Source organism: Numenius arquata, chromosome 5 (assembly GCF_964106895.1).
Source record: "Numenius arquata chromosome 5, bNumArq3.hap1.1, whole genome shotgun sequence".
Lineage (NCBI taxonomy): Eukaryota > Metazoa > Chordata > Aves > Charadriiformes > Scolopacidae > Numenius > Numenius arquata.
Genome location: NC_133580.1, coordinates 44,043,021 through 44,069,732, shown reverse-complemented (window position 1 = coordinate 44,069,732; position 26,712 = coordinate 44,043,021). Strand labels below are relative to the sequence as shown.

At 39.0% G+C, this 26,712-nt stretch overlaps 2 protein-coding genes across 2 annotated transcripts in view; one reads left to right on the top strand and one right to left on the bottom strand.

Moving 5' to 3' along the window:
• Positions 1-14,132, top strand: part of DDX60 (DExD/H-box helicase 60) — a 46,467-nt gene extending 32,335 nt beyond the window's left edge. The window contains exons 28-37 of the mRNA XM_074147365.1: positions 38-142; positions 1,053-1,253; positions 3,407-3,511; positions 4,871-5,009; positions 5,675-5,796; positions 7,786-7,933; positions 9,850-9,992; positions 10,965-11,116; positions 13,262-13,324; positions 13,409-14,132. Coding sequence (XP_074003466.1) covers positions 38-142; positions 1,053-1,253; positions 3,407-3,511; positions 4,871-5,009; positions 5,675-5,796; positions 7,786-7,933; positions 9,850-9,992; positions 10,965-11,116; positions 13,262-13,324; positions 13,409-13,511 — 1,281 coding nt within the window. The 3' untranslated portion in view covers positions 13,512-14,132. The remainder of the gene's footprint in view (positions 1-37; positions 143-1,052; positions 1,254-3,406; positions 3,512-4,870; positions 5,010-5,674; positions 5,797-7,785; positions 7,934-9,849; positions 9,993-10,964; positions 11,117-13,261; positions 13,325-13,408) is intronic.
• A 3,229-nt stretch (positions 14,133-17,361) lies between these two features.
• Positions 17,362-26,279, bottom strand: LOC141465017 (uncharacterized). Its single transcript, XM_074148193.1, has 8 exons — positions 25,734-26,279; positions 24,232-24,318; positions 23,791-24,024; positions 22,209-22,231; positions 21,207-21,352; positions 20,526-20,626; positions 20,329-20,430; positions 17,362-19,215 (listed from the first exon to the last, which is right to left on the bottom strand). The coding sequence occupies exons 1-8, from the start codon at positions 26,277-26,279 to the stop codon at positions 17,425-17,427; spliced, it is 3,030 nt and encodes a 1,009-aa protein (XP_074004294.1). The 3' UTR covers positions 17,362-17,424.
• Positions 26,280-26,712: the final 433 nt, after the last annotated feature.

Sequence of the window (26,712 nt, the reverse complement as noted above, 5' to 3'; positions counted from 1 at the left end):
ATTTCTAATAGATATATTAATGTTTCATGTTTTATAGGTAGTCACAGCTACTTCAACACTTGCTCTAGGAATCAACATGCCATGCAAATCTGTTGTCTTTGCTGAAGATTCTGTCTTTTTAGATGCCCTAAATTACAGACAGGTATGGAAACAGAACACCTATTTCTTATTATAAGAACAGTGCACGTGTAGCTGTCGTCATACACAAAATCAGAAAAATGTCTTTTCTTTAACACATACTTCTGGGTACATTCTGAGTTTTAGTTGTTTATTTTGGTGACTAATAGTTTTAGCTAAGGTGACTTTTACTAATGTTTCATAACTGCCAGCCCACAAGTAATGTATGTAGTCAAAAGACCTTTTACAATTGCTCAGTATATTAAAGGTCATATAGGCCAGATACAGTTGATGGTATCACCTGGCAGGTAGCTCTCAAGTGTTAGAGTGTGAGTCGATCTGTGCAGTAGCCAGACCTATGTGCATCTCACTTCTGCTGCACGTAAATGGTATGACTCCAGCTTTGTCACATCATCTGGTACAAGGGCTAGGTCCCTGCAATGGTCTGGACCAAGAATAGGTGACCCAAACAAGGGAATACACCCTTAGGCAGCTTCTCCCTACTCCTTATTCATATTCTCTGCTCTTTATTCATACTGAGACTACCTCTGCCCCAAATCTACCCGGAAATAATTCAGAGTTAAATGTGAATTGAAAACAAAGCTGGTGTATGGGTATAAATTAAGTTAAAACATACCTTGAAAACATATAAATGTTAAAAAGGGATGTGAGAGAATGTAAGTATCCTGGCCAGTGTTTAGGTGTTCTGTCAAATTTGGAAGTTCGTATTTTAAAAAGTAAATAAACCCAGCATGTTTGCAAACCAGGTATATTTGAGGTACAACATACTTTGCAAACACTATTTTAATAAATCTGCATCAATGCTTTATTGAGATTGTATAGATGGTAGCATTATATACAACTTCAGTATATTTTACTTAAAATTAATAATTTTATTATTTTAGTAACATAGTTATTACATATTTTATTCTTAGATGTCAGGACGAGCTGGAAGACGGGGACAAGATATGATAGGAAATGTCTTCTTCTATGATATCCCACTGCCCAAAGTTGAAAGGCTTATCAAATCCAACGTACCGCAGCTGAAAGGCCAGTTTCCTCTGACTGTTACCTTAATATTGAGACTCATGCTGTTGGCTGCGAAGGCTGATGACAAAGCAGATGCCAGAGCAAAGGTTCAATATGTTTTTCTTAATAGCACTTTAATTAAATTATAATGTCTCCTTAACACGAGCAGAAAGTTATGCACTTCAGAAGTAAGCAGTCTGCCTCCAAATGAAATTGCGAACTGCTTCTAGTACGTCTGCTGTCTTCTTCGCAGTATTGCACTGTCCATTTTCATGCATTTGTTCTTTGCAATAAATACTATCATCAGAAAGATGGTGGTGAATGGAATGAAGTCCAGTTGGCAACCGGTCACGAGTGGTGTCCCACAGGGCTCGGTACTGGGGCCGGTTCTCTTCAACATCTTTATCAATGATCTGGACGAGGGGATCGAAAGCACCCTCAGCAAATTTGCAGACGACACCAAGCTGGGTGGCAGTGTTGATCTGCTGGAGGGTAGAGAGGCTTTGCAGAGGGATCTAGACAGGCTGGATCGATGGGCTGAGACCAACGGGATGAGGTTCAATAAGGCCAAGTGCCGGGTCCTGCACTTGGGTCACAGCAACCCCAGGCAGCGCTACAGGCTTGGGGAAGAATGGCTGGAGAGCTGCCTGGCAGAAAAGGACCTGGGGGTGTTGGTCGACAGCAGGCTGAACATGAGCCAGCAGTGTGCCCAGGTGGCCAAAAAGGCCAACAGCATCCTGGCCTGTATCAAGAACAGTGTAGTGAGTAGGACCCGAGAGGTGATCGTCCCCCTGTACTCGGCACTGGTGAGACCCCACCTCGAGTACTGCGTCCAGCTTTGGGCCCCCTACCACAGGAAAGACATTGAGGTGCTGGAGCAGGTCCAGAGAAGGGCAACGAAGCTGGTGAGGGGTCTGGAGCACAAGTCTTACGAAGAGAGGCTGAGGGAGCTGGGGTTGTTCAGTCTGGGGAAGAGGAGACTGAGGGGAGACCTTATTGCTCTCTACAAGTACCTGAAAGGAGGCTGTAGAGAGGCGGGGGTCGGTCTCTTCTCCCAAGTTACAGATGATAGGACAAGAGGCAATGGCCTCAAGTTGCGCCAGGGGAAGTTCAGGTTAGATATTAGGAAATATTTCTTTACTGAAAGGGTTGTCAGGCGTTGGAATGGGCTGCCCAGGGAGGTGGTTGAGGCACCATCCCTGGAGGTATTCAAGAGAGGAGTTGACATAGTGCTTGGGAATATGGATTAGTGTTGGGTGGTGTGGTGGTGTGTGTGTGGGTTGCGTGTGTGGTGGTTTTTGTGGTGTTTTTTTTTTTGTTTTTTTTTTTTTTTTTTTTTTCATTGGTTGGACTAGATGATCTTAAAAGGTCCCTTCCAACCTCTGTGATTCTGTGATTCTGTGAAAGAATGCTACTGGCAGGAAGGTATTTTTACTGACTCTTGTTCTATGCAATATTTCCATTAACTTGGAGAATCAGAAAGTCTTCCAATATTTAAAATTTCAGCTTTATTTGAGGAAAAGATGTAAACATACATTTCCGTAGGGAAGAGGGGAGCTATGAAATGCTATCTCAAGTAAAACAATGAGAAAGTTCTATAACTCATCTGTTTAAATCTGCATACTAACTCTCTGGAATCAAAGAATTACTATTCTTGCCACTTAGTGCAGTGATTTAAGTAAACAACCCATGACTATGATTACAAATTAGTCAGAGATCTCCTCTTGTAATTATTAAGGAACTCTTACCTCCAATGATCTGTTTTTTACATCCACTCCAGCATATAGACATTTATTTTCAAGGACTCACTGAATGAAATCAAACATGTTGTCTTAAGGTAACAAAATAAATTGGTAACATTCTGTGTTAAATACTAATACATTAAAATGGTGTTAAAGTGTAAGGAATAATTTCAAAACTTCCTGCTTTTACTTTAATGATATTTAAATCCTTGTCTTGTAGATCTCTATAGGAATTTCATGTAATTAACTTTACAAACCTCAGCATAAATTTAGAAAACGCACACACATCTGGCAGACAGAGGATGGACTTTTTCACAAGGATTTCTGGGAGTTAGGCATTAAATTTAAATAAAAATACAACGTAATCCCCACCCAGCATTTTTTACCCTGAAAACCAATTGATGAAACAAAGCGTGAAAGCTGGATATTGAATTTTTTTGCTTGTTACAATATCAACATTCCCTTGGATTTCTAATTTAATCTTTTTTTTTTTTTTTTTAACCTGTTTGTTTGACCAGGCATTGTCAGTGTTGAAGCACTCACTGATGTCATTCAGAAAAGAAAGATATGCTGAAATATTAAAAATTTATTTTATATTTTCCTTGCAATTTCTTGTCAAAGAGGTAGGTTTTAATTTGTTCTCATAAGGGGTAGTTCTTAAATCTACAGATTCTCATTTGTTTGTGTTAGTATGCTTTCATTTAAAGAACCACATATTTTATATTCCATAGCAACAAGCTATCTCTTTCTATTAGAAAGAAATTTAAAGAAACAGATAAAATTAGAGTGCTTTAAGTTTGAGGTTAATTTTGAGCTACTTATGTTATGGAATAAATTCAATGGGGAAAGTCTTATGGTATGGTTTATGTGATTACAAATTGATTAGCAAAGTAAGAGTTGTGCATCTATATTGTATATGAAGATGCATGCATGTGAAATGAGAGGGGTTTAAAACATACTAAGGATGACATGATTTCCAAAATGTTGGGAGGAATTATATTTCTAACAAAAATTTAGGAAGCAGATCTGACTGAAAATTAGTGGTGTACATATCCGTAGGAATAGTTTCAATTTGATGGGTACCATTTTGGAAACTTTTTATACATTACTCCATTTTGGTTTACAGCCCAGAACTACAGACAGTAAGAGGCCCCAGTAATCTGTGCCTAGATTTCCCAGTTCTGCTCCCAGTAGGAGCCCTAACCAACATTTCTGCCTCCTCAGCTGGGTGTTCCTTGTATGTCAGACCAGGAGTCTGTGATTCCCATTGAAGAGAAGAATCCAGTCAGTGTACAAGAGAGATTAGTAACATTTCCAAAAAGTTACAATTAGCATAAGAACTGGACAAAACGTGGCCCACATTCATAGTTCCCTGTCTCCAATAATTTTCCCAGGGAACTGTATTAAAATTAAAAAAAAAAAAAAAAGGGGGAACCATATAATGATGATTCTCTGCATACTCCCTACTTTCTTACAGAGTATGATGCAGAGTGCAGAGTGGTCTCTGAGAGGACAGGTGTCCTTGCATTTATAGCCTTTCATGGAGTTTTATTCCATGAGTTCAACTTGTTTTTTGAAACTGTATAAGCTTCTAGCACCCAAACGTCTTGCAGCAACATATTTGACAGATCACTGCTTGCTGTGCTTTTATCCCATCAAACATTTGGGTTAATAGTTTTTTTTTAATGGAAGTTGCATCAAATCTTACTTTTGTGACTGCAATTTTCATTTGCAACATGATCAAAATCGGCAGTAAAACTATGATGTCAAGAAGGGAGATGAAGATCTCATGGAAATCAAGTAGTTGGTGACTTGTTTTTCAGCAAGGACAAATTTTTGCCTTTTAGTGGAAACTGAATGGTCTCAATAGGTACCTATGCATTAGGTTGAATGACTATTGTTCTAAATGCGACCATTTTATTTCTGTCATATCCAAGTTCATCTTTCACAACTAAGTTTTTTTTTGCTTTTAAAATAAATAGGGCTACTTGGATCAAGAAGGTAACCCCATAGGATTTGCCGGACTTGTGACACACTTGTACTATTACGAACCTTCAAATTTTGTTTTAGTGAGCTTTCTTGTGAAAGGTTTATTCCACAAATTATGCCAGCCAATCAAAGGTAAATAATACTCCATGCATCTTAATTGCGGTCTATGGCAGGCTCTGTAAGCCCAATAGGTCTGAAATTTCCTGGGTACCTTCTTGCTGCTGCCACCTTCTGCTGCCTACCTTTCATCCTCATGTCCTTGGCCTCTGCTTCTACATAGTCTCTATATGCTTATATTTCTGTCTGAGAAAGCCAAGGCACACATATGGCAATGCTGGTATCATGAACCTGAATTTACTGTTTGCGAAACATTCTGGTGAGGTAGAGAAGAATGCTATACATAGAAAAATCAATAATTCTGACTCCCAAGCAAGATTTGAATGCCCTGTAGCAAATAAGGTGGATGACTGCTCTGAATATCAACAATTTTAAAAATACCAAGTACTACTAATGTCTCATTACATGAGTAAAATCCATTCTGAGATATACTGCAGTATGTAAATATTTAAGCATACAGTATTAATTTGTACGTATTAGATGCTTAATTATCTACCAGAGTTTTTTGTACGTAAGGAGTTGATCTTTATCCAACAAAGCTGTGCATAACCTCTGTCATGACAATGGCAGCTGGGAAGGAAACTCCTGAATAGGAGTTGTTTATTTTAAGCAAAAAAACCACTTTATTTTTTTTTTTTACACTTTCATATTTAACCGAAGTACTTTCTGTTTTGACATAGGCTCAACTGTTTTTTCAGAAGATGTCCTGGAAAAGCTAGTCCTCATTCTAGCAAACCTATTTGGGAGAAGACATCTTCCAGCCTGCTCAATGAAATATAAACAAAAGTTTTGCCAGTCAAAGGTAGAGAAAGCATTGGTCTTTACTGTAACTTCTGTTGTGTATCACTTTAGTGAACTTGTTTCCTATTGTCAGTAAGACTAGTATCATTATGGATGTAGAGTAGTCCGGGGCACCAGCAGGTAGCTGCCCACCCAGCCGCTCTCTTACTCCTCCATCTCAACAGGATGGGGGAGAAAACAGGATGGAAATGCTCATAGGTTGAGACAAAACCAGGGAGATTGCTTATCAGTTATGATCATGAGCAAAATCGGCCTCAACTTGGGGAAAATGAAATAAATTTTGTGCCAATTAAAATAGATTTTGTTAGTGAGAAACAAAAAAATAAAAATTTCAACACCACCTCTCCCCCCTCGCCTTCCCTTCCCCAGGCTCAACTTTACTCCTTCATTCCCAACTCCTTTACCTCCCCCCCACACCAAGTGGTGCAGAGCTGCTGTGAAATGAGTTGTTGTAATGGAATTTTTAACAGCTTGGTCTGCTGCTCCTTCCTCCTTACACATCACCCCTGCTCCAGGGTGAGACCTCTCCCTGGGTTGCAGTCCTTCAGGATAAACCTGCTCCAGTGTGGGCTCTCCATGGGTTGTAGTTCTTTCAGGAAACACACAGCTCCTCTGGTGTGGGGTCCTCCACGGGCTGCAGTGTGGGTATCAGCTCCTGCACAGCGGCCCCGCTGAGAGGGAAGTCTCTGCTCCAGCTACAGGCTGCAGGGGAATCTCTGCTTCATCATCCGGAGCACCTCCTCCCCCTCCTTCTCTGATCTTGGTGTTAGCACTGCAGCTTCTCTCTCTGCCTCTGTGACATTTTTGCCCTTTCTTAAATAGGTTTTCACAGAGGTGCTGCATCTGATGAGCTCAGCTCTGTCCTGTGGTGGGGCCATGGGAGCTGGCTGTGTCTGTCAAGCAGCAGCCCTTGGCTTCTCACAGCAGACAGTCCTGAACCATGTATACCCCCTCTCCCTCCCAACAGCTTGCCACCTACATGCAATACAAGAAGCTAGAATAATGAAAAAAGTACTTACTGGATTAAAATAAAGAAGCCCTGATTTAACCACAGAAGCAGCACTTGACTGTCAGGTTAAATGAAAAGTACCAGATTATTCAAGTATGTTTTAGTGATGGCAGTAATTATACAGCTACTGTCATGATATTGCAAAATGTAAAAGTATAAATGACACAGCGTTTCTTTGTACAATACAACTCAAGTATCTCTTCCCCAAATGGCAATTTACTTTCTTCTCCTCCCTTTGCTAGAATTTTGTCTCTGTCTAAGGAGCTGTAGCTTTTTGTCCCACATACCTAGAAGGACACCGGCACGCTTTGTGGTACATGACACTGTAGACGTAGGGCTTTTTCCAAAAATAGGACAATATTAGTAGGATGAGCATTAACATTAGTTATGCACAAAGTTAACCCACCATGGGTACAGGCAGAAAGTGAAACACTTGTAATGTGATCCTATTGGCTTTTCTATGCAAAGCGTTAAAATTTTGGAGGACACAGCTGTGGCTGGAACAACAAAGGAAACTTATTCCAGAAGATGCTTATATGGCCAATTTCCAGCAAGCATTCCAAGAGGAAAAATGTTACTTATATCTGAAAATTGGCTGGTCATGTAGGCTCATGGCAGCAAAGCATCAGTCTGTCATGTTGGTAAGGAACCTGCTGAACACCAAGATCTGGGGAAGATGGCCCTTTATAGGGACCTGAAACATCTTTAGTAAAGCTGTTGGCCAAGTATTCTGTGACTAAAAATCTATGAATTTTATACTTACTGTTTATCCTCCGTACTGAAATTCGTGTTCATCTTTAAGATCAATTAATTCTAGATCATCAGGCAGCCTGAGAAGTTGGGTAAAGTTTGGAGCTGTACTCTTTCATTCTTTCTACTAACATGCTATGTGTGTACTAATATTTTATCTATATGCCAATGTAGAACTGACGCTTTTGGAGAAATTACCCAAATTAAGCAATAAACTGCATGTTATTTCAGGTCTTTCTGGAAGATCTGCCAAAAGACTTTGCAGATGCTGTAAATGAGTACAACACCAAAGTACAGGAAAATTTTGCTCATTTTCTTCTGACAGTTGCCAAGCTGGCAGATATGGAACAAGAATACAGACTTCCACTGTCAAAGACAGGTAGGAAGTGAAAAATTAATGCATATTCATAATTTGTGAAATTGATTTTATTAGGAAAGTTAGGTTAATTCTTATTTTATAAAGAAAAATGGTGACTTCAGACATGCTAATAAAGAGGTACAATTTCTATTTCACTTTTGGATTACAACCATTAGAGATTGTATTGTATATGGTAGAAGCTTTGTACAGGAAAAGGATCATTTTAGTTACTATTCTTTTATTGTTTTGTAGAGGAAATAAAAATCAAAGGGACTTTTTTATAAAAACAAAAAATCTATTAAGTGTAATTATTGAATTAGAGCCTTTTTATCTAATCATCAAAGCATTTGCACATCCTCAGATACTTGAATTGCTGTCAGTCATACAAATGTTAGATTTTCAACATCTGAACAGCCTTAAGATTGAACTAACAGTTAGAGAAAAATGTTGCACCATTTTTTAAATCAACTAAGTTACTTACGCCAATAAATGAGGTCCAATAACCGATGCCTTATCATCTGCTTTGAGTTTCAAGTCTGGGGATACCTGGATCATAAAGTTTTGTATAAAGTAGATGTCAACTTAATACAAAGGTGAGTCACTAAGGGAGATAAGACAAAGGTGAATGCAAAACAAGATTGAGTACTATGTATACTTGAGATGGTAAATAGCAGTTTTCCATTTCCAGTACAGAGCACTGGAAAGTGCTGCATAACGGTATAACAATATCAACACTATAGTGAAATTCTATTTTTTCACGTTCAATTTAAGATTGCTTATTTTAACAATGGAGGGACCTCACACCTTGATATGTTACCTGAAAAATGTAGGAAATTAAGAGCTGTAAAACCCAAAATGATGGAATTCCAGAGTAGAAGACCAAACTACGGGCTGCCTTGCATTTTCAGGATATATATTCCTTTATATATATTAGTGTTACTTATCCTGTTTTTACCCAGGATGTGAGCTGTGGAAATTGAATTTCCTATTGTATTTGAATGGTAAATTTTCTTGTTTAAATAGGTGGTGTAATATAGGTGCATTCTCCCCATTTTGCTGAAGCTGTTTCACTTTGGAAGAAACACTTTCCCTTAAATATACAGAAACAGAAATACAAGATCAAACCATGTCCAGTTCAAGAGGTGGTAGAGACTTTTGTACTTACTGTAACTTGGGCAACGCTGCAAAAAAAAATAAGTTAAACTCCTCAGATTTTTTTGTGAATGTCATAAACAGTGTAGCTCCAGCATACTTACCATAACACAAAGCAGAAGAGGTTGCAGCATAAGGATTGAAAGTATCGTTGACAACTTTGAAAGAAAGAATAAGTTTCTATTTAGAAAAGGAAAATCAAAAGTACAAGTATTTTTAGAAATAACTAGACAGGTCCTCTACAGACAGTGATTGAAGTTACAGGCAGACCATAAGCCAACTGAAATGCCACGCTGTTGTAGGACCAGAAATTCATACTGGGTTGCATAAAGCAGGGTGCTTGTATGCAACAACCTTCACATACTTAAGCCATAACAGGGCCCCAGTTAGAATATTAATTCTTTAGAGCTCAACACTTCAAGAGAAATGTTGGCTGGGAGTCCAGAGAAGAACAATAAAGATTATTAGGTGTTTAGCTATTAAGACCTGTGAGTACAGGTTGAAAAAACCTGTTTTTCTTCAACGCAGGACAGAATAAAAGATGGATGTAAAATAAGCCTTCTAACTGTAACACTCCCTTCGGTTTTGGCCCAGCTTCATGCTGCTGGCAATTTTGGCTACAGCCGAGTCAAAAGAAACAAAAAAAGTATCAAGAAGGATTTACGTTTAGAAGACTATTTCCTATCATTACCTACTGAACTGAAAATTCCTTGCTTTTAAAATAGATTGCTGAAAGGGAGCTTGTGTCTGCATCGCTTACATTGTATTTGAAACTTCTTGCCTAGATTTTACATCTAAGAATTGGCATGGCTCTGAACTAGCATCTTATTTGATGGACAACACCAAAAGCATATCTGCCATCTCACCTTTCGCATGTTTAAGTGGAGTGGTTGATAACAATCTATTTCATGGGGAGATCATTAATAAAGTAAGTTTGTTTTTTATGGGGGGCAGAATTTTATTACAGTTCAATAAAAATAATCTTATTACTCTCTTCTTGCTTCTCTTGATGGCAGCTGTGCTCGAGTGTCACTCTTTTGGAGAAACAATTTGAAAGGTCTCGGAAAAAAAAAATCAGCACCAAGTAGCATCACATTATCACAGTGCAAGAGACACAGAATGTAGGAAAAAACATCTGTAAATAGTTTGCTTTCTTGCAAGGCCTCTGTTCTTTCTGACTCTGAGATGTGTAAATTACTCTAAAATTTCAAACTCAAACCATATCCCGAGTTTGTCTCCTCCACATCAGTGTTGTTTTTTTTTTTTAAAAAACAATCAATCACACTGTAGCCTCAGGGATCCTAGCAAAAGGATGCGTTATTGCATTGATCGTTTCTTTCTCAACTAGGATTTCAGTGATCATATTAGCTAGCATATGAATTAGCTTAATTGTAATACACATCACCATGTTTACTGAGAGCTTGCATTTTCCTACAGTCTTCTACATGTGCTTTGTAGGAATGTTTGGGAATTATCACGACTCATAATTCTATAGTAGGAAAAAACTGAATTCCTGCAACTGGGGATTTGAAATTCACACTCACCCTTAAAACGTTCCATGCTCCAGGTTGATTAATACATTCAAATCAGTGGGAGAGTCTGAATACACAATCTGTGCATATGAAACAATCCTCATCTAAGGCTCAAGAGACATGCAGTGGACTAGTCAAACTTTAAACTACTCTGAAGGTCCCAGAGCTGCACTGGCAGCGTAAGTCACTTTACTAACAAACTCTCTCTGGTGTCTACAGCCTACATGTACTTGTGCAGGTTTTTGGAGTGGTTAGAAGTGTGGAACTTTCCATGTGTGGGTCTAAAGCTGTAGGTTTGAAAAAACCAGGCATATAAACAAAACCACAATAGCTATTCAGCAGATAATTCCATTTTACTTTTTTTTTAGGCTGTCTTACGTTCCCTTGGAATTAATGTCAAAAACTGCCCCCTGCTTTATTTGAACAAGTACGATAACCAAGGAAGGAGGAGGCCACTCAATGCATATGCACTGGACTTCTATAAGCATGGTTCCTTGCTTGCATTGACCACTGATAACTGGTATGTACTACCATTTGAAATATGCAGCATTGTTTACAATATGGTACTCAAGGACATATTTTTCCTTTTAAAGCCTTCTCCCTCCAGAACTTAGGGACAGAATAGCTGTTTAACATGATTAGATTAATTGAATGTTTTAATGAGAATTAAACATATAGTATATTAGTCCAATGACAGTAAAGTATTTGCTGAGTATTCAAAACAGTACTGTAAATGGGAAGTCTTGACTTAGTGACACAATATTTTTTGGCCAAACACTGGCATGATCTCCAACGACCTCTCATTGCTTGCTGCATCCAAAACAAATTCTTTTCTGCTACAGGAAGACTGTCATCATAGAAAACTGACTTTTACAGGAGTAAAATTTGCCAGTAATTCAGTATTTGTAGCAGTATTGCTTCAACACTTCCCCTTTTCCTAATCTTTTCTAAGCATTTAGGAACTTGTCCTGATAATTCAATCATACTGTGTTCTCTCTTTAAAGGGAAAAAAAAACCAACCAGCCACCAAAAACTCTGTGCCCAAGCTGGTTGACCACTGCTATATCCCATCCTATTTTCATGTTTAAATCTCTGGTACATGCAGTTTTCCTTTCTTCTTTCCTCCTGGGTCACTTATGCTCTTGCTTTTCCAAAACTGGAGTTCTAATCTTTTCTTTTACACTCTTGTGCCCTTTTCTTATAACACTGATCATGTATCCCTGTTTTAATCTGTTTCTGTCATTTGACCAAGCTTTTAACATGTTTGCTACTATGTTACCATCTTCTAGACCACTGCATCGGGCTTCCTCATTTCAGGACTTTCTGGACTTTTTTCACTCTGGAAAAAGCCTTGATCAAATAAAAAAAAAAAACAAAACAACCCCACACTTCTAAAGAGCCTGTCAAGCTCTTACACTTGATAGAGCTCCAAATAAATAATCTTTGAGACACTTTCACCTTCTGAAGTAAGTGATTTATAAACTGCATCAGTCTTCTGTTCCTTCTTCTCAGAAGCTAAATATGAGGTTTTCTTTCTTTTGCTCTTACCTTTTATGGCCCTGTTGTCCTCAATCTTTTAGAGATATGCCTGCTAAATCTAATGTCTTGTTATTTTCATCATTATCACTTTTGCCTTTGCATCTCACTGGCCTTCTGTGACCTTGTTCATTAAATCAATCTCTTTATAAAACTTCTGGCTTGCAGCTCTTAATGAGGGCATTCACATCTGTTTTATTCCCAACGTCAGCTCAAAAAAGCTCCCTCTCCCAACTGTTCTCTCCAGTATCTTTATTTTGCCTTCGTGCTCATAGCCAGTAACTTACTTACAAGTAAGAAATTACCACCTCACTCTGCTCCCTGAGGGTGCTGTTGGGTGCATATATTATTATCTGCTTTTTTTGTAAGCTCTCCAAAGAAGATTCTAATAAGAACAGTTAGAATGCACATTCCGTGCACTGTTGTAGTTACAATAGCAGAGTTTGGCACTAATGCCACATTATCAAGAGATGAGGAAATATATTGATTATAGAATCACATTCTATGATTCTAGCAAGCTGGCCTAGGGAAAGATGTCCCTGCACGTGGCATGGGGGTTGATCTTCAAAGGTCCCTTCCAGCCCAAACCATTATATAATTCTATTCTTTTCAACACAATACTGATTTTTTCTTTTTTTTTTTGTTTTCCTAATGTGGTATTCCTAATTTCTAGAATCTGAGCTTATTAAGTTGGTTTTCAGTAATCAGTGCACCTTTTTGCAAAATATAGTGTAAGTTTTCTGCAAATGACGAAGACCCTATCTCCTACTCAATTTAGCCAGCAGTTTCATTTGATGTATAGCGTTCCAGTTTAGCTTGTGACAGGTTAGTTATTGAAACAGTTGAAACCATGTTCCCAAGAGAATATTAATAAATTATCTTATCTTTCCAAATATTATTCATGAGTCTTTTGTATGTTTAGTATAACTATAGAAACATGTGCCTCAATAGCATTATTAATTATTTTAAGCTTACAGATATTGTACAGTAAACCTAATGGACTAGTGTGTCTGTGCTTGAGGCCATGGAAGATGCTGTGTCCTTACCCAACCTAAATGGCAGGGTTTATTAAAGGTGAAACAGTATGTTATAGTGCGTATCAATTTGAATTTTTTTTTGCTTTCTTTAGGTTAAATGAGGGAGACGCTTACTACGCACTCCACGATTTTTCACTCCTCATTAAGTCTATTGGGTATGATAAACTTGTGCTTTTTAATAGACAATATATATTTCACCTTGAAAGCAACTTCAATGAAATCTTTTTTTCTATTAACAGAACATCACTGAGTGAACTGTGTGATGATCCAAATGACAATGTTCTACTGGCATTTCAACAACTGGGTGCAATCTATGAAGAGAAACTGAAGTCTATTACCTGAAGGGGGGGGGGGGGGGGAGAGGGGGGAAGCAGCAGTACATAATACTCTCACCACACAGATCAGCTGCCTTGTTAAGTTAGGAAGTGACTACGTCTGAGTTATCAAATATGTTTCATAATAAAGCTTCCGGAATATCCAATATTAGTAATACAAAGCTTACTTTAGAAAATTAACCTTTACACATTGACATTTTAGCAGCTCCAATATCAGCTGTATAATTGTTTCTAACAGATTACAAAACTAGGTAAATGCACTTACCTTGCAGTTGCACATTTTTTAATTTTTTTTTTTAGGCAGTGCTATGTATGTTAAGACAGCTCTCAGAAATACACTGAACAATGTCACAGTTCTGACAGCTGGTGAGGTTAGCCTGGCAGTAAGACAGCACTGGAAACTTTCAGCCCATTTGTGAAGGGCATTCAGCAATTACTTTGGCAATTATAATCAAGTAAATTGGTCTAATTATTTTCCAAGGGTTTTAGTAAGTTATGTAGTAGTACCTTCATGAACCATTTTAAGAAGCTTTTACACTGGTCTGCAATTTTAGTCTACAAAATTTTAAGTATAAAGAGGGTTTTGTATCAGTACAATGAAGTTTAATAAAATGTTCCAACCACATGGAGAATTGCTTCATTTTTCACCTCTTGTATCCTTAAGAGTCAGAAAGATCCAGGACACCTCTAGCATACTTGTCAAAAAGTGCCTTGTGAGACAAATTACTGAGTTTAGTAAAACATGTTTCCTAACTATTTTCTTGGTTTTTTGCTGGAAGGAGCTTTCAGCAGTATTTTCATCCTGTTCCTGAAAATTCTTCAAGTTTAATGCTACTTTTTAGCGTATTTATAGCCTGAAAAAACATACACAACATCATTAATGTTTAGATAAGAAAATTAGGCTTTGACAAGTCCTCTTTGCTCCACACAATTTTATAACAATGACCAAGATAGCGGTGGAAGTTATTCTCTACTGATAATAAGCTAGATGTGCATTAAGGCCCATTCAGAATCCCATTTCTTTGAATTAGCTCTGGTGTTCATCGATCACCAATAAAGTCTTTGACTTGGAATCTCCTCAGGCAGCATTAAACCGTATGCAACATGTTGCTAAGAGATACAGGGGGGAAACCCTTACGTAGTCACGTAGTGCTGCTGAGCTACCATCAACTGGCTTAAACTCTCTTCTTCTAGTTTTTTAATGTATGAAACAACATTACGATAGAAATGGAACACAGTGGTAGAAAAGACTGCTTTAGCTCTGCTCAGACAGTAAAATTTACTCAAATTATTCTTTCCTGTCTGCAAGTCATGCCATTTGTAGATAAATCTTGCACAACTGTTCCTCAGCTAGGGTATAAGTGACCTTATTTAGAACCTTTCCACGTTCATGTTTCCTGATACAAATGAGTAATCTTTGTAGCTGAGACACAATTAATTGACCAAGGAATAACGTCAGAAACTGATCCTATTGAGTTCTCAGTTATTTGATGGGTATGCATGAAATCCTGGATGAAAACCAAATTTATTAGGTCTATCACAGCGTACTAATTTCATATGCTGAAGACTGTAATGTCTCTTTAAAGCATTCGTAACAGCAGTCAACATTTCACTTTTAATACTGTATATGAAAAGCAGCTCACTTCTGTTATTGCTTTTAGTAAGGAGTCAATAGTGAAAGATGAGCAAATGATTAAGTTAAAATGACCAAGGAATCAACGTGAGAAATCATCAGAAAAATCAGTAATTCTGCTGATTTAATATCTGGGTAGACTTAATTTTATTGTGACCTATTGTAAATAAAACATCCCACTTAACGTTTGTCTCCTTGTAAAACCTGAATGCTGAGCTATAATGCACCTAGACAGCAACTTGCCACGCTTAAAAAGCAGTTCCTAGGATTGTACTGAACCCATATGCCAACAACTTCTGCTTTAAAAATAGTGGTGTCTCTTCCATAAAAGACAAAGTATCTGCTTTTAAGTTTAACTCTATCAAACTCTTATGAAACACAGTAATAGAAATGAACAGGAGATATGTTGAAAACAAGTAATTTTAAGAAATTCAGTAGGGTTTCTGAATAACCCTAGCTCATTAGGATTTTTTTTCAGTCACTGTAGCAGAAAACAAACATTTCCTACAACCATCTGGCAACAAGTTTTATAGTACCTTATCTGTCTCTCTAAAATTGTTTCATTTCTCTTGTTTTCATTATAGTGAGATCAACCTCCATCCGTGGCACTTTCTGCCATAATCATCACGCCCGGCCTTTGTCTTCCAGTAATTTAACTTAATACCTTTTTAACGCTTCTCCCCTACACACGCAGAACACGAAAAGTATCTAGAGATAAAAGCAGAACAATTCTTGTCTTACTGTATTTCAGTTTTCTCCAAAGAGATGAACATAAAGACCTATAAAACTAACAACAAAGAGGATTTTCACCACCTTCCTTATAATAATGCAGACGCAAAGGGAAGATTACTAAGTTTTATAAATTCTAGAAATTATTTTTCGGCACATTTAATAGAGGAATGGACTGACACAGGAAAAACTAAGCCCAAGAATTTAAAACAAATCAAAGTTAGGTCAGTGTTTCCTAAACCAAGAATAGCATTTCCAAGTATTCTGTCCCAGTAAGTATATTGGTAAGCCTTGCAGAGATTTGAATGCAAGTAATATTTCTCTTATGAAGTTACAAAGATAATTTGGATTTTTTTAATTTATTTTTTTTTAAAGACAACTATTATCTAGTTGCCAGGGGAAAATTCTGAAGCGATATTAAACTTTCTGATCTAACAATTGCCAGTTGATGTATCTACCTAATGCAGGATTAGTTTACTTAAAATCTGGCACCAACTCTTGCTGGAAAGTGAACGCTAAATGAAATAGTGCTGTAATCTGAAATACCATCTATGTGTTCTAATAGCTAAAGCACAATTATCTCGTAGATGCAACGAAATGGTTAACAAATTAGAAAAGATGGTATTTTTATCCTCACTTCACATCATATTTCACAGACTAAGGATTCAATGAATTCTGGATCATTAATACTTACAGTGGGAAGTGTTTCCCTTTTTTCTGTTGTTACGTGAATTTTAAGAAGAGATTTTTGTGTTTTTCAAAAGCTATATTCTCCTAATACTTTCATCAAAACAGCAAGTAGCTGTCTGCCCACTGATTCCCAAACTGCTGCCAAAAGAAACTGAAAATTAATTGTGATGGTTACTTTTAATAAAGGCAGCATTTCAGAAGCTTAGCTGGTACCTTTCTGCAATGTGTAACAAGAATATTGATGTAGTGTCTCAATTTCAAAAGCATAAGAGCAATTGTTGAAATCACACCTTCAATATACATCAAATACATCACAGACAAAGAAAACAACCAGAGGGAGATGTGCAAAACAATTTTTGGTAGTGGCCTTCAACATCCCTTATTTTCCCCGTGGCTTTGCTCCCTCCCTGCCTATGAGGCGAAGGCTGCTGTCTGCGCTCTCCTTACGGATACAACCCTGGTGGCAAGTGCTGCTGTACCCGAACAGCCATCTACTGCTCCCTGCTCCTGAGGCTTCACTGAACCTGCTTTCTGGGACACCTCAGCCCCCCACATACCCCAGGGGCGCTTCTAGGAAGGTGGAAAGTCTGCATTCTTAAAGATACAGCAGATACAGCCGGACTTAAGTCTTTAACAGGATAAAACATTTTTGGTTGTTTCTTTAGTTTGGGTTTGTACTATAAGAATCACTTTAGTACGTTGTACTTGCTGATAAGCAGGTTTCTAACACAGAGATACCTCAGTTGGCAAGAACTGGGGAAAACAACAGCTATAAAAATCACAGGTATCCCCACTTTTTAATGTGCTAAGAAGCGTTTATTTAATTCCAGCTTATTTAAATATAGTTATCTTCCGTTTCACCCTCTCTTCACGTCTCTGATTTTCTTCTAGTAGATATTTTGTCTTCGGCAACAGAAAAATATTCTGATGCGCTGCTGGTATCAGTAGAGACGGATGCTTGACTTAGCTCTTCAGTGTCAGACTCGCTGTCACTTGGCATTCCTCCCGCCTCATCCACCGGAAGCACAGAGCCTCCTGAAGATGGGCCATTGCACGTGCCGGGAATGGAACAAGCTGCATCCTGTAACAGCACAGACTCAGGTGCATGTGCCCTTTGAGGGCAGGAACAGCTGTTTTCAGCAACAGTTTCACTTTCTTCATCTTTGACCTTTGTTTCTTGTTTTGCTGCTGTAACAGTAAGTTGAGGGGAAGATTCATTATTGTATTTAACAGGAAGGACAAGTGGACATAAAGGCTGACTGCAAGAATTATTATCAGCAAGCATTTCTGCACTTTCAGCTTTCTTAGATGAGTTCATGGGAAAGAAGAAACTGTCACATTTTGGATGACTATGTCCAGAAGCAGGTTCTGCACACTCTGAAGGAACAGGCTTCCCTAGGATTAGAGGTGGTTTGTCAGGAGATTTCATCGTCTCTTTTTCCATTTTTTCAGTACCATTTCCAGACACAAGCACGGAGGATGTCAGTGAGTCAGAAGTATTTCTGACAGTACTTCCGAATGAAAATACTGGTGAAGACCACTGAAAACAGTTACTTCTGAAGGAAAATACACAGTTCCTGGGGAGAAGGGGGAACTCAGAAACATCATTCACCCCAGCGGCAGCATTGGTTTCTGAAGTACTGCAAGCTGCAGTTGTGATGGATTCTGAGGCATTAGCTTTTTGTTCCCCTGAGACAGATGGCTTCTGCGTACCACATTCTGCAGTTTCCTCTGCGCAAAGTGTTTTTTCTCTCACAGGAGTTGATGTATTTTTGTCAGATGGCTTCTCAGATTGGCTAAAAAGTGAGGATAATGGTAAAGCCGTAGATGAATTGCTGACTCCCAATCCTGCAGAACAATCTCTTTCTGAATTGCTGAAGGGAAATGAAAAATCTGACTTCTCACTTTTTGTCGAGTCTAAATTAGGACTAGTTGAAGCATCAGAAACTGTGGCTTTGGTTACAGGACCATGTTTTCTAAGCTTGCTTTCATCTTCATTATCGGTTTTATCCACACGATCACATTTCCCCAGATAAAATTGAGGGAAAACATATTTCCTGTCTTTCTTTTTAAAGGAAAACGTACGCGCATCTTTAATAAATCTGGGTAATGAGTTGTTACATGCACTGAAAGCAAAAGGTGAAGCAGAAAATGTCTCTGCATAAACATCTAGAAATTCTGAATTTGAAACAGTAACAGCAACCGATGCTGCTGGTTTTAAGCCAGATGAAGTACTAGAATTTGTGTCCATTTCGTTGGAAACAATAACTGCTGATGCCTGCATTGGCAATTTTTCTCTAACTACTAAGTCTTTAGAGTTTTCTGATAAGGCTGGAGTGGTTACTTCCCGGGAACTTCTCTCAGGAAATAATTTTAAGTCACCATTTGTCTCCGAAAAGTTTGTATTTGTGGATGGGACGCTATGATTACTGGCTTCAGAAAAACTTTTCTCAAAGCCATTTGCTCTTTGCAGAGTTCCCATTTTAACTTTATCTGTGTTATCTGCTTTGGTAGGCGAAGATACAGAAGGAGTTCCTGAGGACCTATCCTTCAAAGCCTCAGCAGTTACAAATTTATACTTTTTATTTGCAAGGAAAGTTTGTGTCTTGAACTCATTGGTGATCTTCTGACGTTCCATATAGTATTTGTAACGTAACTCCTACAATTACAGCAGAAAAACCCAAACAAAACCCGTTAAGTGAAATGGCATTTGTGGATTCAGAGGTTATAAAACTCACATACAGTGAAGAAAGACTGAAGAATGTTTTTGTATATTCTATTGCATTTATGATGTATTTTTCCATTGCCACTAGAAGGCAACAGAACACAAATCATTATAGAAAATGTTCTTTAAGAACAGTTGAACAAGATACACAAGGAACCCTGATGATAAAGTAGGTTTTCAAATAGGAGACTGTAGAAAACTGTATTTAAAGTCACTGCCAATACCAGAAATAACTAAAAACACTAGCTTAGACATTAAAGGACAACTTCTCAAATTGTCATGAAAAATAACAATCTGAAACCAACTTAAGTGGTGGGATTATTTTTGGTTTTTGTTTTTAAGTTTTTTTTTAACTAAATACAATAACTATATAACTTACATTCTCAATGGGAATAGAAAACAGACACATTCTCCAAAATAATATAGCAAAAGAAAAATAATTCTATATTTAAAGGACCTAAGTGACTTTTTCATTTAATCATCTGCCATTGTTAGTCTCAGAACATACATTATGTTATTCACTGCCAGCCATGCTTCACTAACTGTAACTAGAACCATTCTGTACAGAACAATACTCAGCCACCCACATTGAGCTGCTATTAGGTAAAAAAAAAATCCAGCTGTATAACTAAATCATTGGAAATGAAACAAAAAGATTGGATTTCATGTCAAATTATCAGGAGTTTAGGTCGTCTTAAAAGAATTAATTTTATTATCTTCAGAGAACAGAACACAGGCAGATGACTCTCCCTTCAAACAGGCAACAGAGAATCTTACTTGAATTAGAAAGCTACAGATTTGACTCAAAAAATCACAACAAAATATAAAAATAAGTATCTGAAATTAGCAGTAAGATTAAATTCCAGCTTTCTGAAGAAAGAAGAGTAAAATCCTGAAAGCTTTAATAACCTAGTCAGATTTACATTCTAGAATCAGAAGGGTACATTTCTATTAAAAAAAATGAAAAAAGATTATGAAAGCTATTTAGGAAGTTGTGTCATAACAAGAAGTAACTTCGCCATACTTACAAGAGACGTTCAATCATACCTCATGACTCATGTTTCGAAACGCTGACATTTCTGATATTGACATTAAGCGAGTACAGATCCTGCTACCGTCTGCTAGTGCTTCCTCCTGTCCTGCTACAGGCTGGAAAGTGTTTTGCAGCAGACATTATAGTTCATTTTGATAAGACAAAATAAGCAAAATAGTACAGTGCTGTAGCCCCACAGTCAATAACTTACAAGAAATGCGTTGGGTGTATTCTTCTGGTCCTCCCATTGCTTTGTGTTATTTTTAAGTGGAGTATTTTTTGTCGAGTTCTCATTTCCTCCAGAAGGTGAATCTATTAGAAAGAACCCAAGAATACTGATGGCGAGCATATTAAGTATGGAAAATACTGAAGGATTTCTGTGCATCTAAACAGAGATTCCAATTAAGAACAAAAGTATGTTGCCCTAAGTGAGGCTTCAGTACTTTTTGAAACCTCTGTGATATAAAGCAAGAGGCCTGCATAAGAAGTTTCCTAAATGCCTGCAGATGCTTGCCCTGACACGAAATGTAACGTTTTCTCCGATGGGGTAAGAACATTTAATCAGAGTGTAATTAATGTTCATATTGCACTACAACAAATGCCTGTCTAGTTCAGCAACACAACAATGGCAATACTGGTTGTTTAGGAAAATTATAATGATACTTCCCCCAGCTTCCAAAACGACAGCTGAGGGACTTTCTAGAGAAAGCACATTCACAAAATGCATTTAAAAGCCCTCGATGAATTTATCATCCATCAATTTGCTCAGTTGCCTTTTGAACACTTGCATACTTTTGCCATGCAGACTGTTTACTAGTAATTAGTTCCACAAGTTGCAAGCTCCTAGAGTGACTTCCCGAATCTTCTCCTATAATAAGTCCCTCTTCCCTACCTTTAACAATGCCTACACTAATGGGCATTAACTTCAAAGCCAAGATTTCATTAACCACAGGTTTGATGTCCATCTTCTTTTGAGTATACTCTGGTGGTTTTTCATAGCTGGATGCTATATTCATCAGGTCAAGCTGAGTTTTCATTCTGGAAAAGGAAAAAAAAAAATCCCAAACTTAAACACTTCTTTCAAGGCTCACATGCCAACAACTACATTACACCTACCTAATACAAAAAAAAATTTTTAAGAAATCAGAAAAAGGCTTCAATAAAACATCAAGTTTCTTAGTTTTTTTTTTCTTAAAATTTACTACTTAACAATTCATTTGAATTAGATTTCATACACAATGACTACTGCAAGAAGTAGTGCCCATAGTTCAGCAAAAAGTTTAAAAAACTACCACTTCTCTTAGAGTATAATTTAGATGTAGGTATAGAACACTTTCTTCAGAGTGTATGTTAGTCTGACCCACAGCATATTTTAAAGTACTCCATTTCCAGTATTCTTTCTCAAACTCTGCTTGAAAAGCTCTAAGAAACGTAATTAAGAATCTTTAGAAAGAATTATACAGGGAATGTGCACTGCAAACACAAATATGAAGACACTGCAAGATCTCCATACATGGAGTCATACTCTTATTCTTAAAGATTTCTGTAAGAGGTCCAGGCATGCTTCAGTGTTCCCGAGTTTAAGATACCTAAAAATATCCAATCACCATGTATTAATGAATTCCCACACTCAGTCTTTGTCAGGGAGCCAGTTCAAAAGATTGATTATCTCTAATCCCAGATAGCACAACTGAAATTCTTGACACATTTCCTAAAATTTGGAATATGGAGCATCCAAAAATCTGAAAGTATTATAATGTCTTAATTACTAAATACTATTTTTATTTTAAATTACTGTATCTGACCATATCCAAAGCAACTGTTTTCTTAGCTTTTAATCTTAAAACCACACTACAGAACTAACAAAGCATTAAAAAAAAAAAAAAATACATACCTTGTATTCAAGCCACAGGCCACCTATAAATAAAACAAGAATTTGTAAGATATGAATGAGTTTTCCTCCAACTCTCAAAAGAAGGAGATTATTGCTTTATCAAAATACTTCAGACTGAACTCCATGTCTTCAAGTTACAGAACTATAGGAAATAAACCAATAAACCTGTTAATATAAAAAAAAAAAAAAAAAAAAGAAAGAAGAGAGCAGCCAAATGTAAAGGAAGAAAAGCCCGGTATGTCTGGGGAAATGACCTATCTTGTAATATTTTGCATTAAGACAAAAAAGAACTCCTTCAGAGCCAAATGAAGGCATTCAAATCATGACCCATATGTAAAAAAAACTGATTGGATTATATAGATTAGCTGCTTCACTATAAAAACCTGGTGATCTCACTGTACCGAATCTTAAAACAACAACAAACCCCCACCTCAAAAAAACGAGCTGCTTACTGTTATGGGGGGCAGGGTGCTAAGTATACTAATCACTGGAGTAAGAATGTTTCTTCCAAAAGCGGGAGTCGTTTTTACTTTGGGTAATGAGTTGTTACCAGAAACTTAGCCAAACTCTTAAGTACTTGCTTAGCTTCTCATTTACCTGAAGGCAGCAAAAAGACCCATCACAGAAGACGGCAATATGCTATGGTTTCTTAGGAAAGCATAAGCCTTAAAGTTAAATAACTACTGAATTTTGTGTTTTCTTTAAGTACTTTGACCCATATCTACCAACTGCCTAAATTCAATACAACTGCAGCCACAGTGTTTGTCATAAACGAGATGGAACACTAGCCTAGGTAACAGTGAAGATTAAGCTTGTGTCTTGGGTTCCTATAGCATTTCTCTAAATCAGAAATGTCATTTTTTCTGCAGTTGCCTTAAAAACTATGAGGAAGACTTTCAGGGTCCTGTATACAGAAATGTATATGCTACGTAGTACAGTGTATATCAGAAGTACCTAAGCTCTCTTTGAATAGGCTGATGTATCTCCATTGCAGACCTCAGTGCAAAGTTTACAGCAGGCTTCAGAATCAGTACCATCACCTTAGCTCAGGTATCCCAATATGGTACTCCATGGTGCAGCACAGAGAAGTTACTGGTTCGGGCTCCAATCATTCCCCAAAAAGTATTTTTAATGTCTTACAAGCGTAAAAATGTAATGGAAATGCTTAATACACAAAGCATTTGAAAATAAATATGAAAAAGCAAATAAATGTGAGACAATTTTGAAGGGAGTAAATAACCAAGTAAAAAACCAAGGCAGTTTACTGTCACAGCTGGTAGCATAATACAGCAAGCATTACAGCAACAGCTGTACAGTCAGTATTAATTTAATCAGTTTTCAATGAAGAAATTGTCTACTGAATTCACTAAATATCAACAATAAACTGCAAAGAAAGCTTATCAAGCTTTTCTAAAATTAAAAGCACCGTTAGGAAAGTATCAAGTGTTAAATAGTTTCAGTCTGTATTTTTTTTTACTGATCCAACCATTATCATAATCATAATCCACAATATAGCAGGCTCTGTATGACATTTGAGGTTCATTACAAAACTGATATCAAGTAATAACCGTAAGTCCATCACCTCCAGGAAACGCTGAGGATCACGCTCATGGACAAGCTTTTCACAATCCTTCAAAAAACTCTCAATGGTCTTCTTGTGACTTTCCTTCATTTTTTTCCAAATCTGAAATTCTTTCTCTTTTTTACTTCTTTGATTTTCAACATCTTCTAGCAATTGCCTTTTCCTCATTTCCAGAGTTTTGAAAATTTCTCCAAATTCCAGTGCAATTATCTCTGCGTCATTGTTCAGTGCCACCTAGAAACACAAGAACACAAACATAGATGAAAATGCAGTAGCAATGTCTACATGGAGTCACTTCCCTAACTGGGCTCAGAGCACATCTATGCCACAAGAAGCACCAGTACGCTCTGTGTTGTGATTAACCTATCATGAGAAGGGAAACAAAGACACATGTATACCTATATATATATATATAAATAATATCCAGCATCTGTAACTCACATCTGTATCATGCGGTTGACTTGAGATCTCATTCATCAGCTTCTCATTTATTATTCTCATTTTTTTCAGACTGCTGAAGAAAGTTAACTGTAAGACAATTGAAACACTTATTACGACTTTATCCACTCCATAAAATAAATACGTTTCAGTGGTTACCTAGAATCACAACACGGGATGTTCTGTACAACATATTAAATAAAGATTGCAATTGAAAACATCACTTGGTAACATTTAATGCTTTCCTGAATCAGTATCCAAACTTTCTTTTGCTTTCTCTCTCTCAAAGTAACATTTTTAGGCTCACCTACAATGCATACTGCTAGAATGGCTAAAAGGTTACTTTAATAGTTTCTTTAATTGTTTCTGCACTTTTTTTAACCTCTCCCCTCACACGCGCATCTATCACAATGTAAGTTTTAATGCTGTTATTCTACAAGCAACTGTGTGATATTCACTTTTTTTTTTATGCTTCAGACTGATAAAATAGAAAGCTGTCCATAACTGAGTTAATTCTGTTTGGTTTTAAACAGATTATCACTGTTTTTTCCTCCTCTATCTCACTACAGAATCTCTACGTTTTACATAAAGTCTAGTGCAAAGACTGTTTTCCCCTGGTTTCCTGAGTGACATGCAATAGGTGATGGGAGAGGCAGAAGGGAAATCAGGGCAAAAGCAAATTTTGGCTTAAAGAATAGTCGATGCTCTACTTAAACTTTTATACCTATACTCTTCATCACTGCCCTGCAGTTGTTTCAGTTACTACACAGCAGAACCGCCGTATGATATGCCACCCTGTACCCAATTTACATAGAACACGAAAAGCTCCTTCTACCCAAATGGCAGCTATTTTGGCAAAAAATCACAACTACTACCACTACAACCAGCCAACCAACCATTAGGCCAGGCAGTTGCTTTCTTCATGAAAACAGGAACATATTTTGGCTTTACATTTCTTAAATTATGACTTACCTAAAACACCTATTTCTAAATATGTAATTATCTATGACTCAAATTACGCATGCCAGCTCAGAGAGCCTATAAACAAGAGAGCGGGGTTACTTTGTGTTAGTAGGGGTAGCATCTTCCTGAACTTGGAAAAACTGGATTCAGACATGCAATAAACTCATCATCCAGCGTGTTTTCTCAGCAAAGATTGCAAGTCTCTATATTAAAAACAAAACAAAACAAAACCAAACAACGCCTCCCCTTCCCCACCCCCCTCCGAACTCTTCAGGTGCTTCGGTAAGTTGGGTACACATCTGTCGATACTGTAATATCACCTGGTCCCCTGTATGTGGTGGATGAAGCCCGACGGCAGGTGGGGAAGGCACAGCCCGGGAGCCCACAAACAGACCCTGACTCTTGCTTCAAAGCAGCACACGCCCTCGCTGCCTCTCGCCTTCCTCTCAGAGGACAAGCAGCCCGGGCCCGGCGGGACGCCCCGTCGGACAGCCCGACCTCCCAGCCGGAGCCCTGGCGCGGGGGGGAAGCGCCGCGCTTACTTTTTCCTCCTGGTACACGGTGTCGATGAGGTTGACGGAGTGGAAGATGCCTTGGTGCTCCTCGGAGACGCACTGCCCGCAGCCCGCCTGGCGGCACATCCGGCAGTAGAGCTGCACCGGCCGGCTCGGATGCTTCTGGCAGGTTCCCCCGAGCGCCAGCGGGCAGAACAGGCCGGCCCCCGGCCCCTGCTCTGCCTCCCCGGCCTTGGCGGCCCCTGCCGCGCCGGACCGGTACAGCTTGACCACTTCTGCCAGGGTGGTGTTGACGGGCAGCGCGGCGGCGCCGCCGCGGGGCAGGGGGCACAGTTTCCTGCACAGGGGGCACGACACCCGAGCGCCGGCCGCGCCGCCGCCAGCGCCCGGCCCCGGCCCCCCCCGGAAGAGACGGACCTGCCCCTGGCTCCGCTGCTGCTGCAGGCGGGCGGCCGAGGCGGAGGCCAGGCACTCCAGCACGCAGGCCCGGCAGAAGTTGTGCGAGCAGAGGGGCAGCGTCACCGGCTCCTCGAAGAGGGACAGGCACACGGCGCACGTCAGGCTGGCCTCCATCTGAGACAGGCAGGCGGGCGGCCGAGGCCGCCGCTCCTGCTGCCCCGGGCCCGCCTCGCCGGCGGGCCGGCTAGACGCCCCCGGCTCGTCCCGCTGCTCTGGGCCCGGCTGACAGGCGGGCCGGCTGGGCGCCCCCGGCTCGTCCCGCTGCCTCGTTGCCTCCAGTTCGGCGGCAGCCAGCCCTCGCCGCCGAGGGGCTGCGGGACGCAGCAACGGAGCCGAAGACCCCAGCGAGCTCCGAACTCCGGGAAGTGGAACCCGGCAGCGGGTGGGGGGAGGGGCAAAGAGAGACGCGGTGGCGATTGGGGAAGGAGCGAGATTGACATCGCCGCTTTCCAATCAGAGCAGACGAGGGCGTGAGGCGGTGCCGTGGGGGCGGGGCGCGGAGCTGTCCGAGTGGGATGCGACCGGAGAGGGGCGGGGCGGAGGGTGC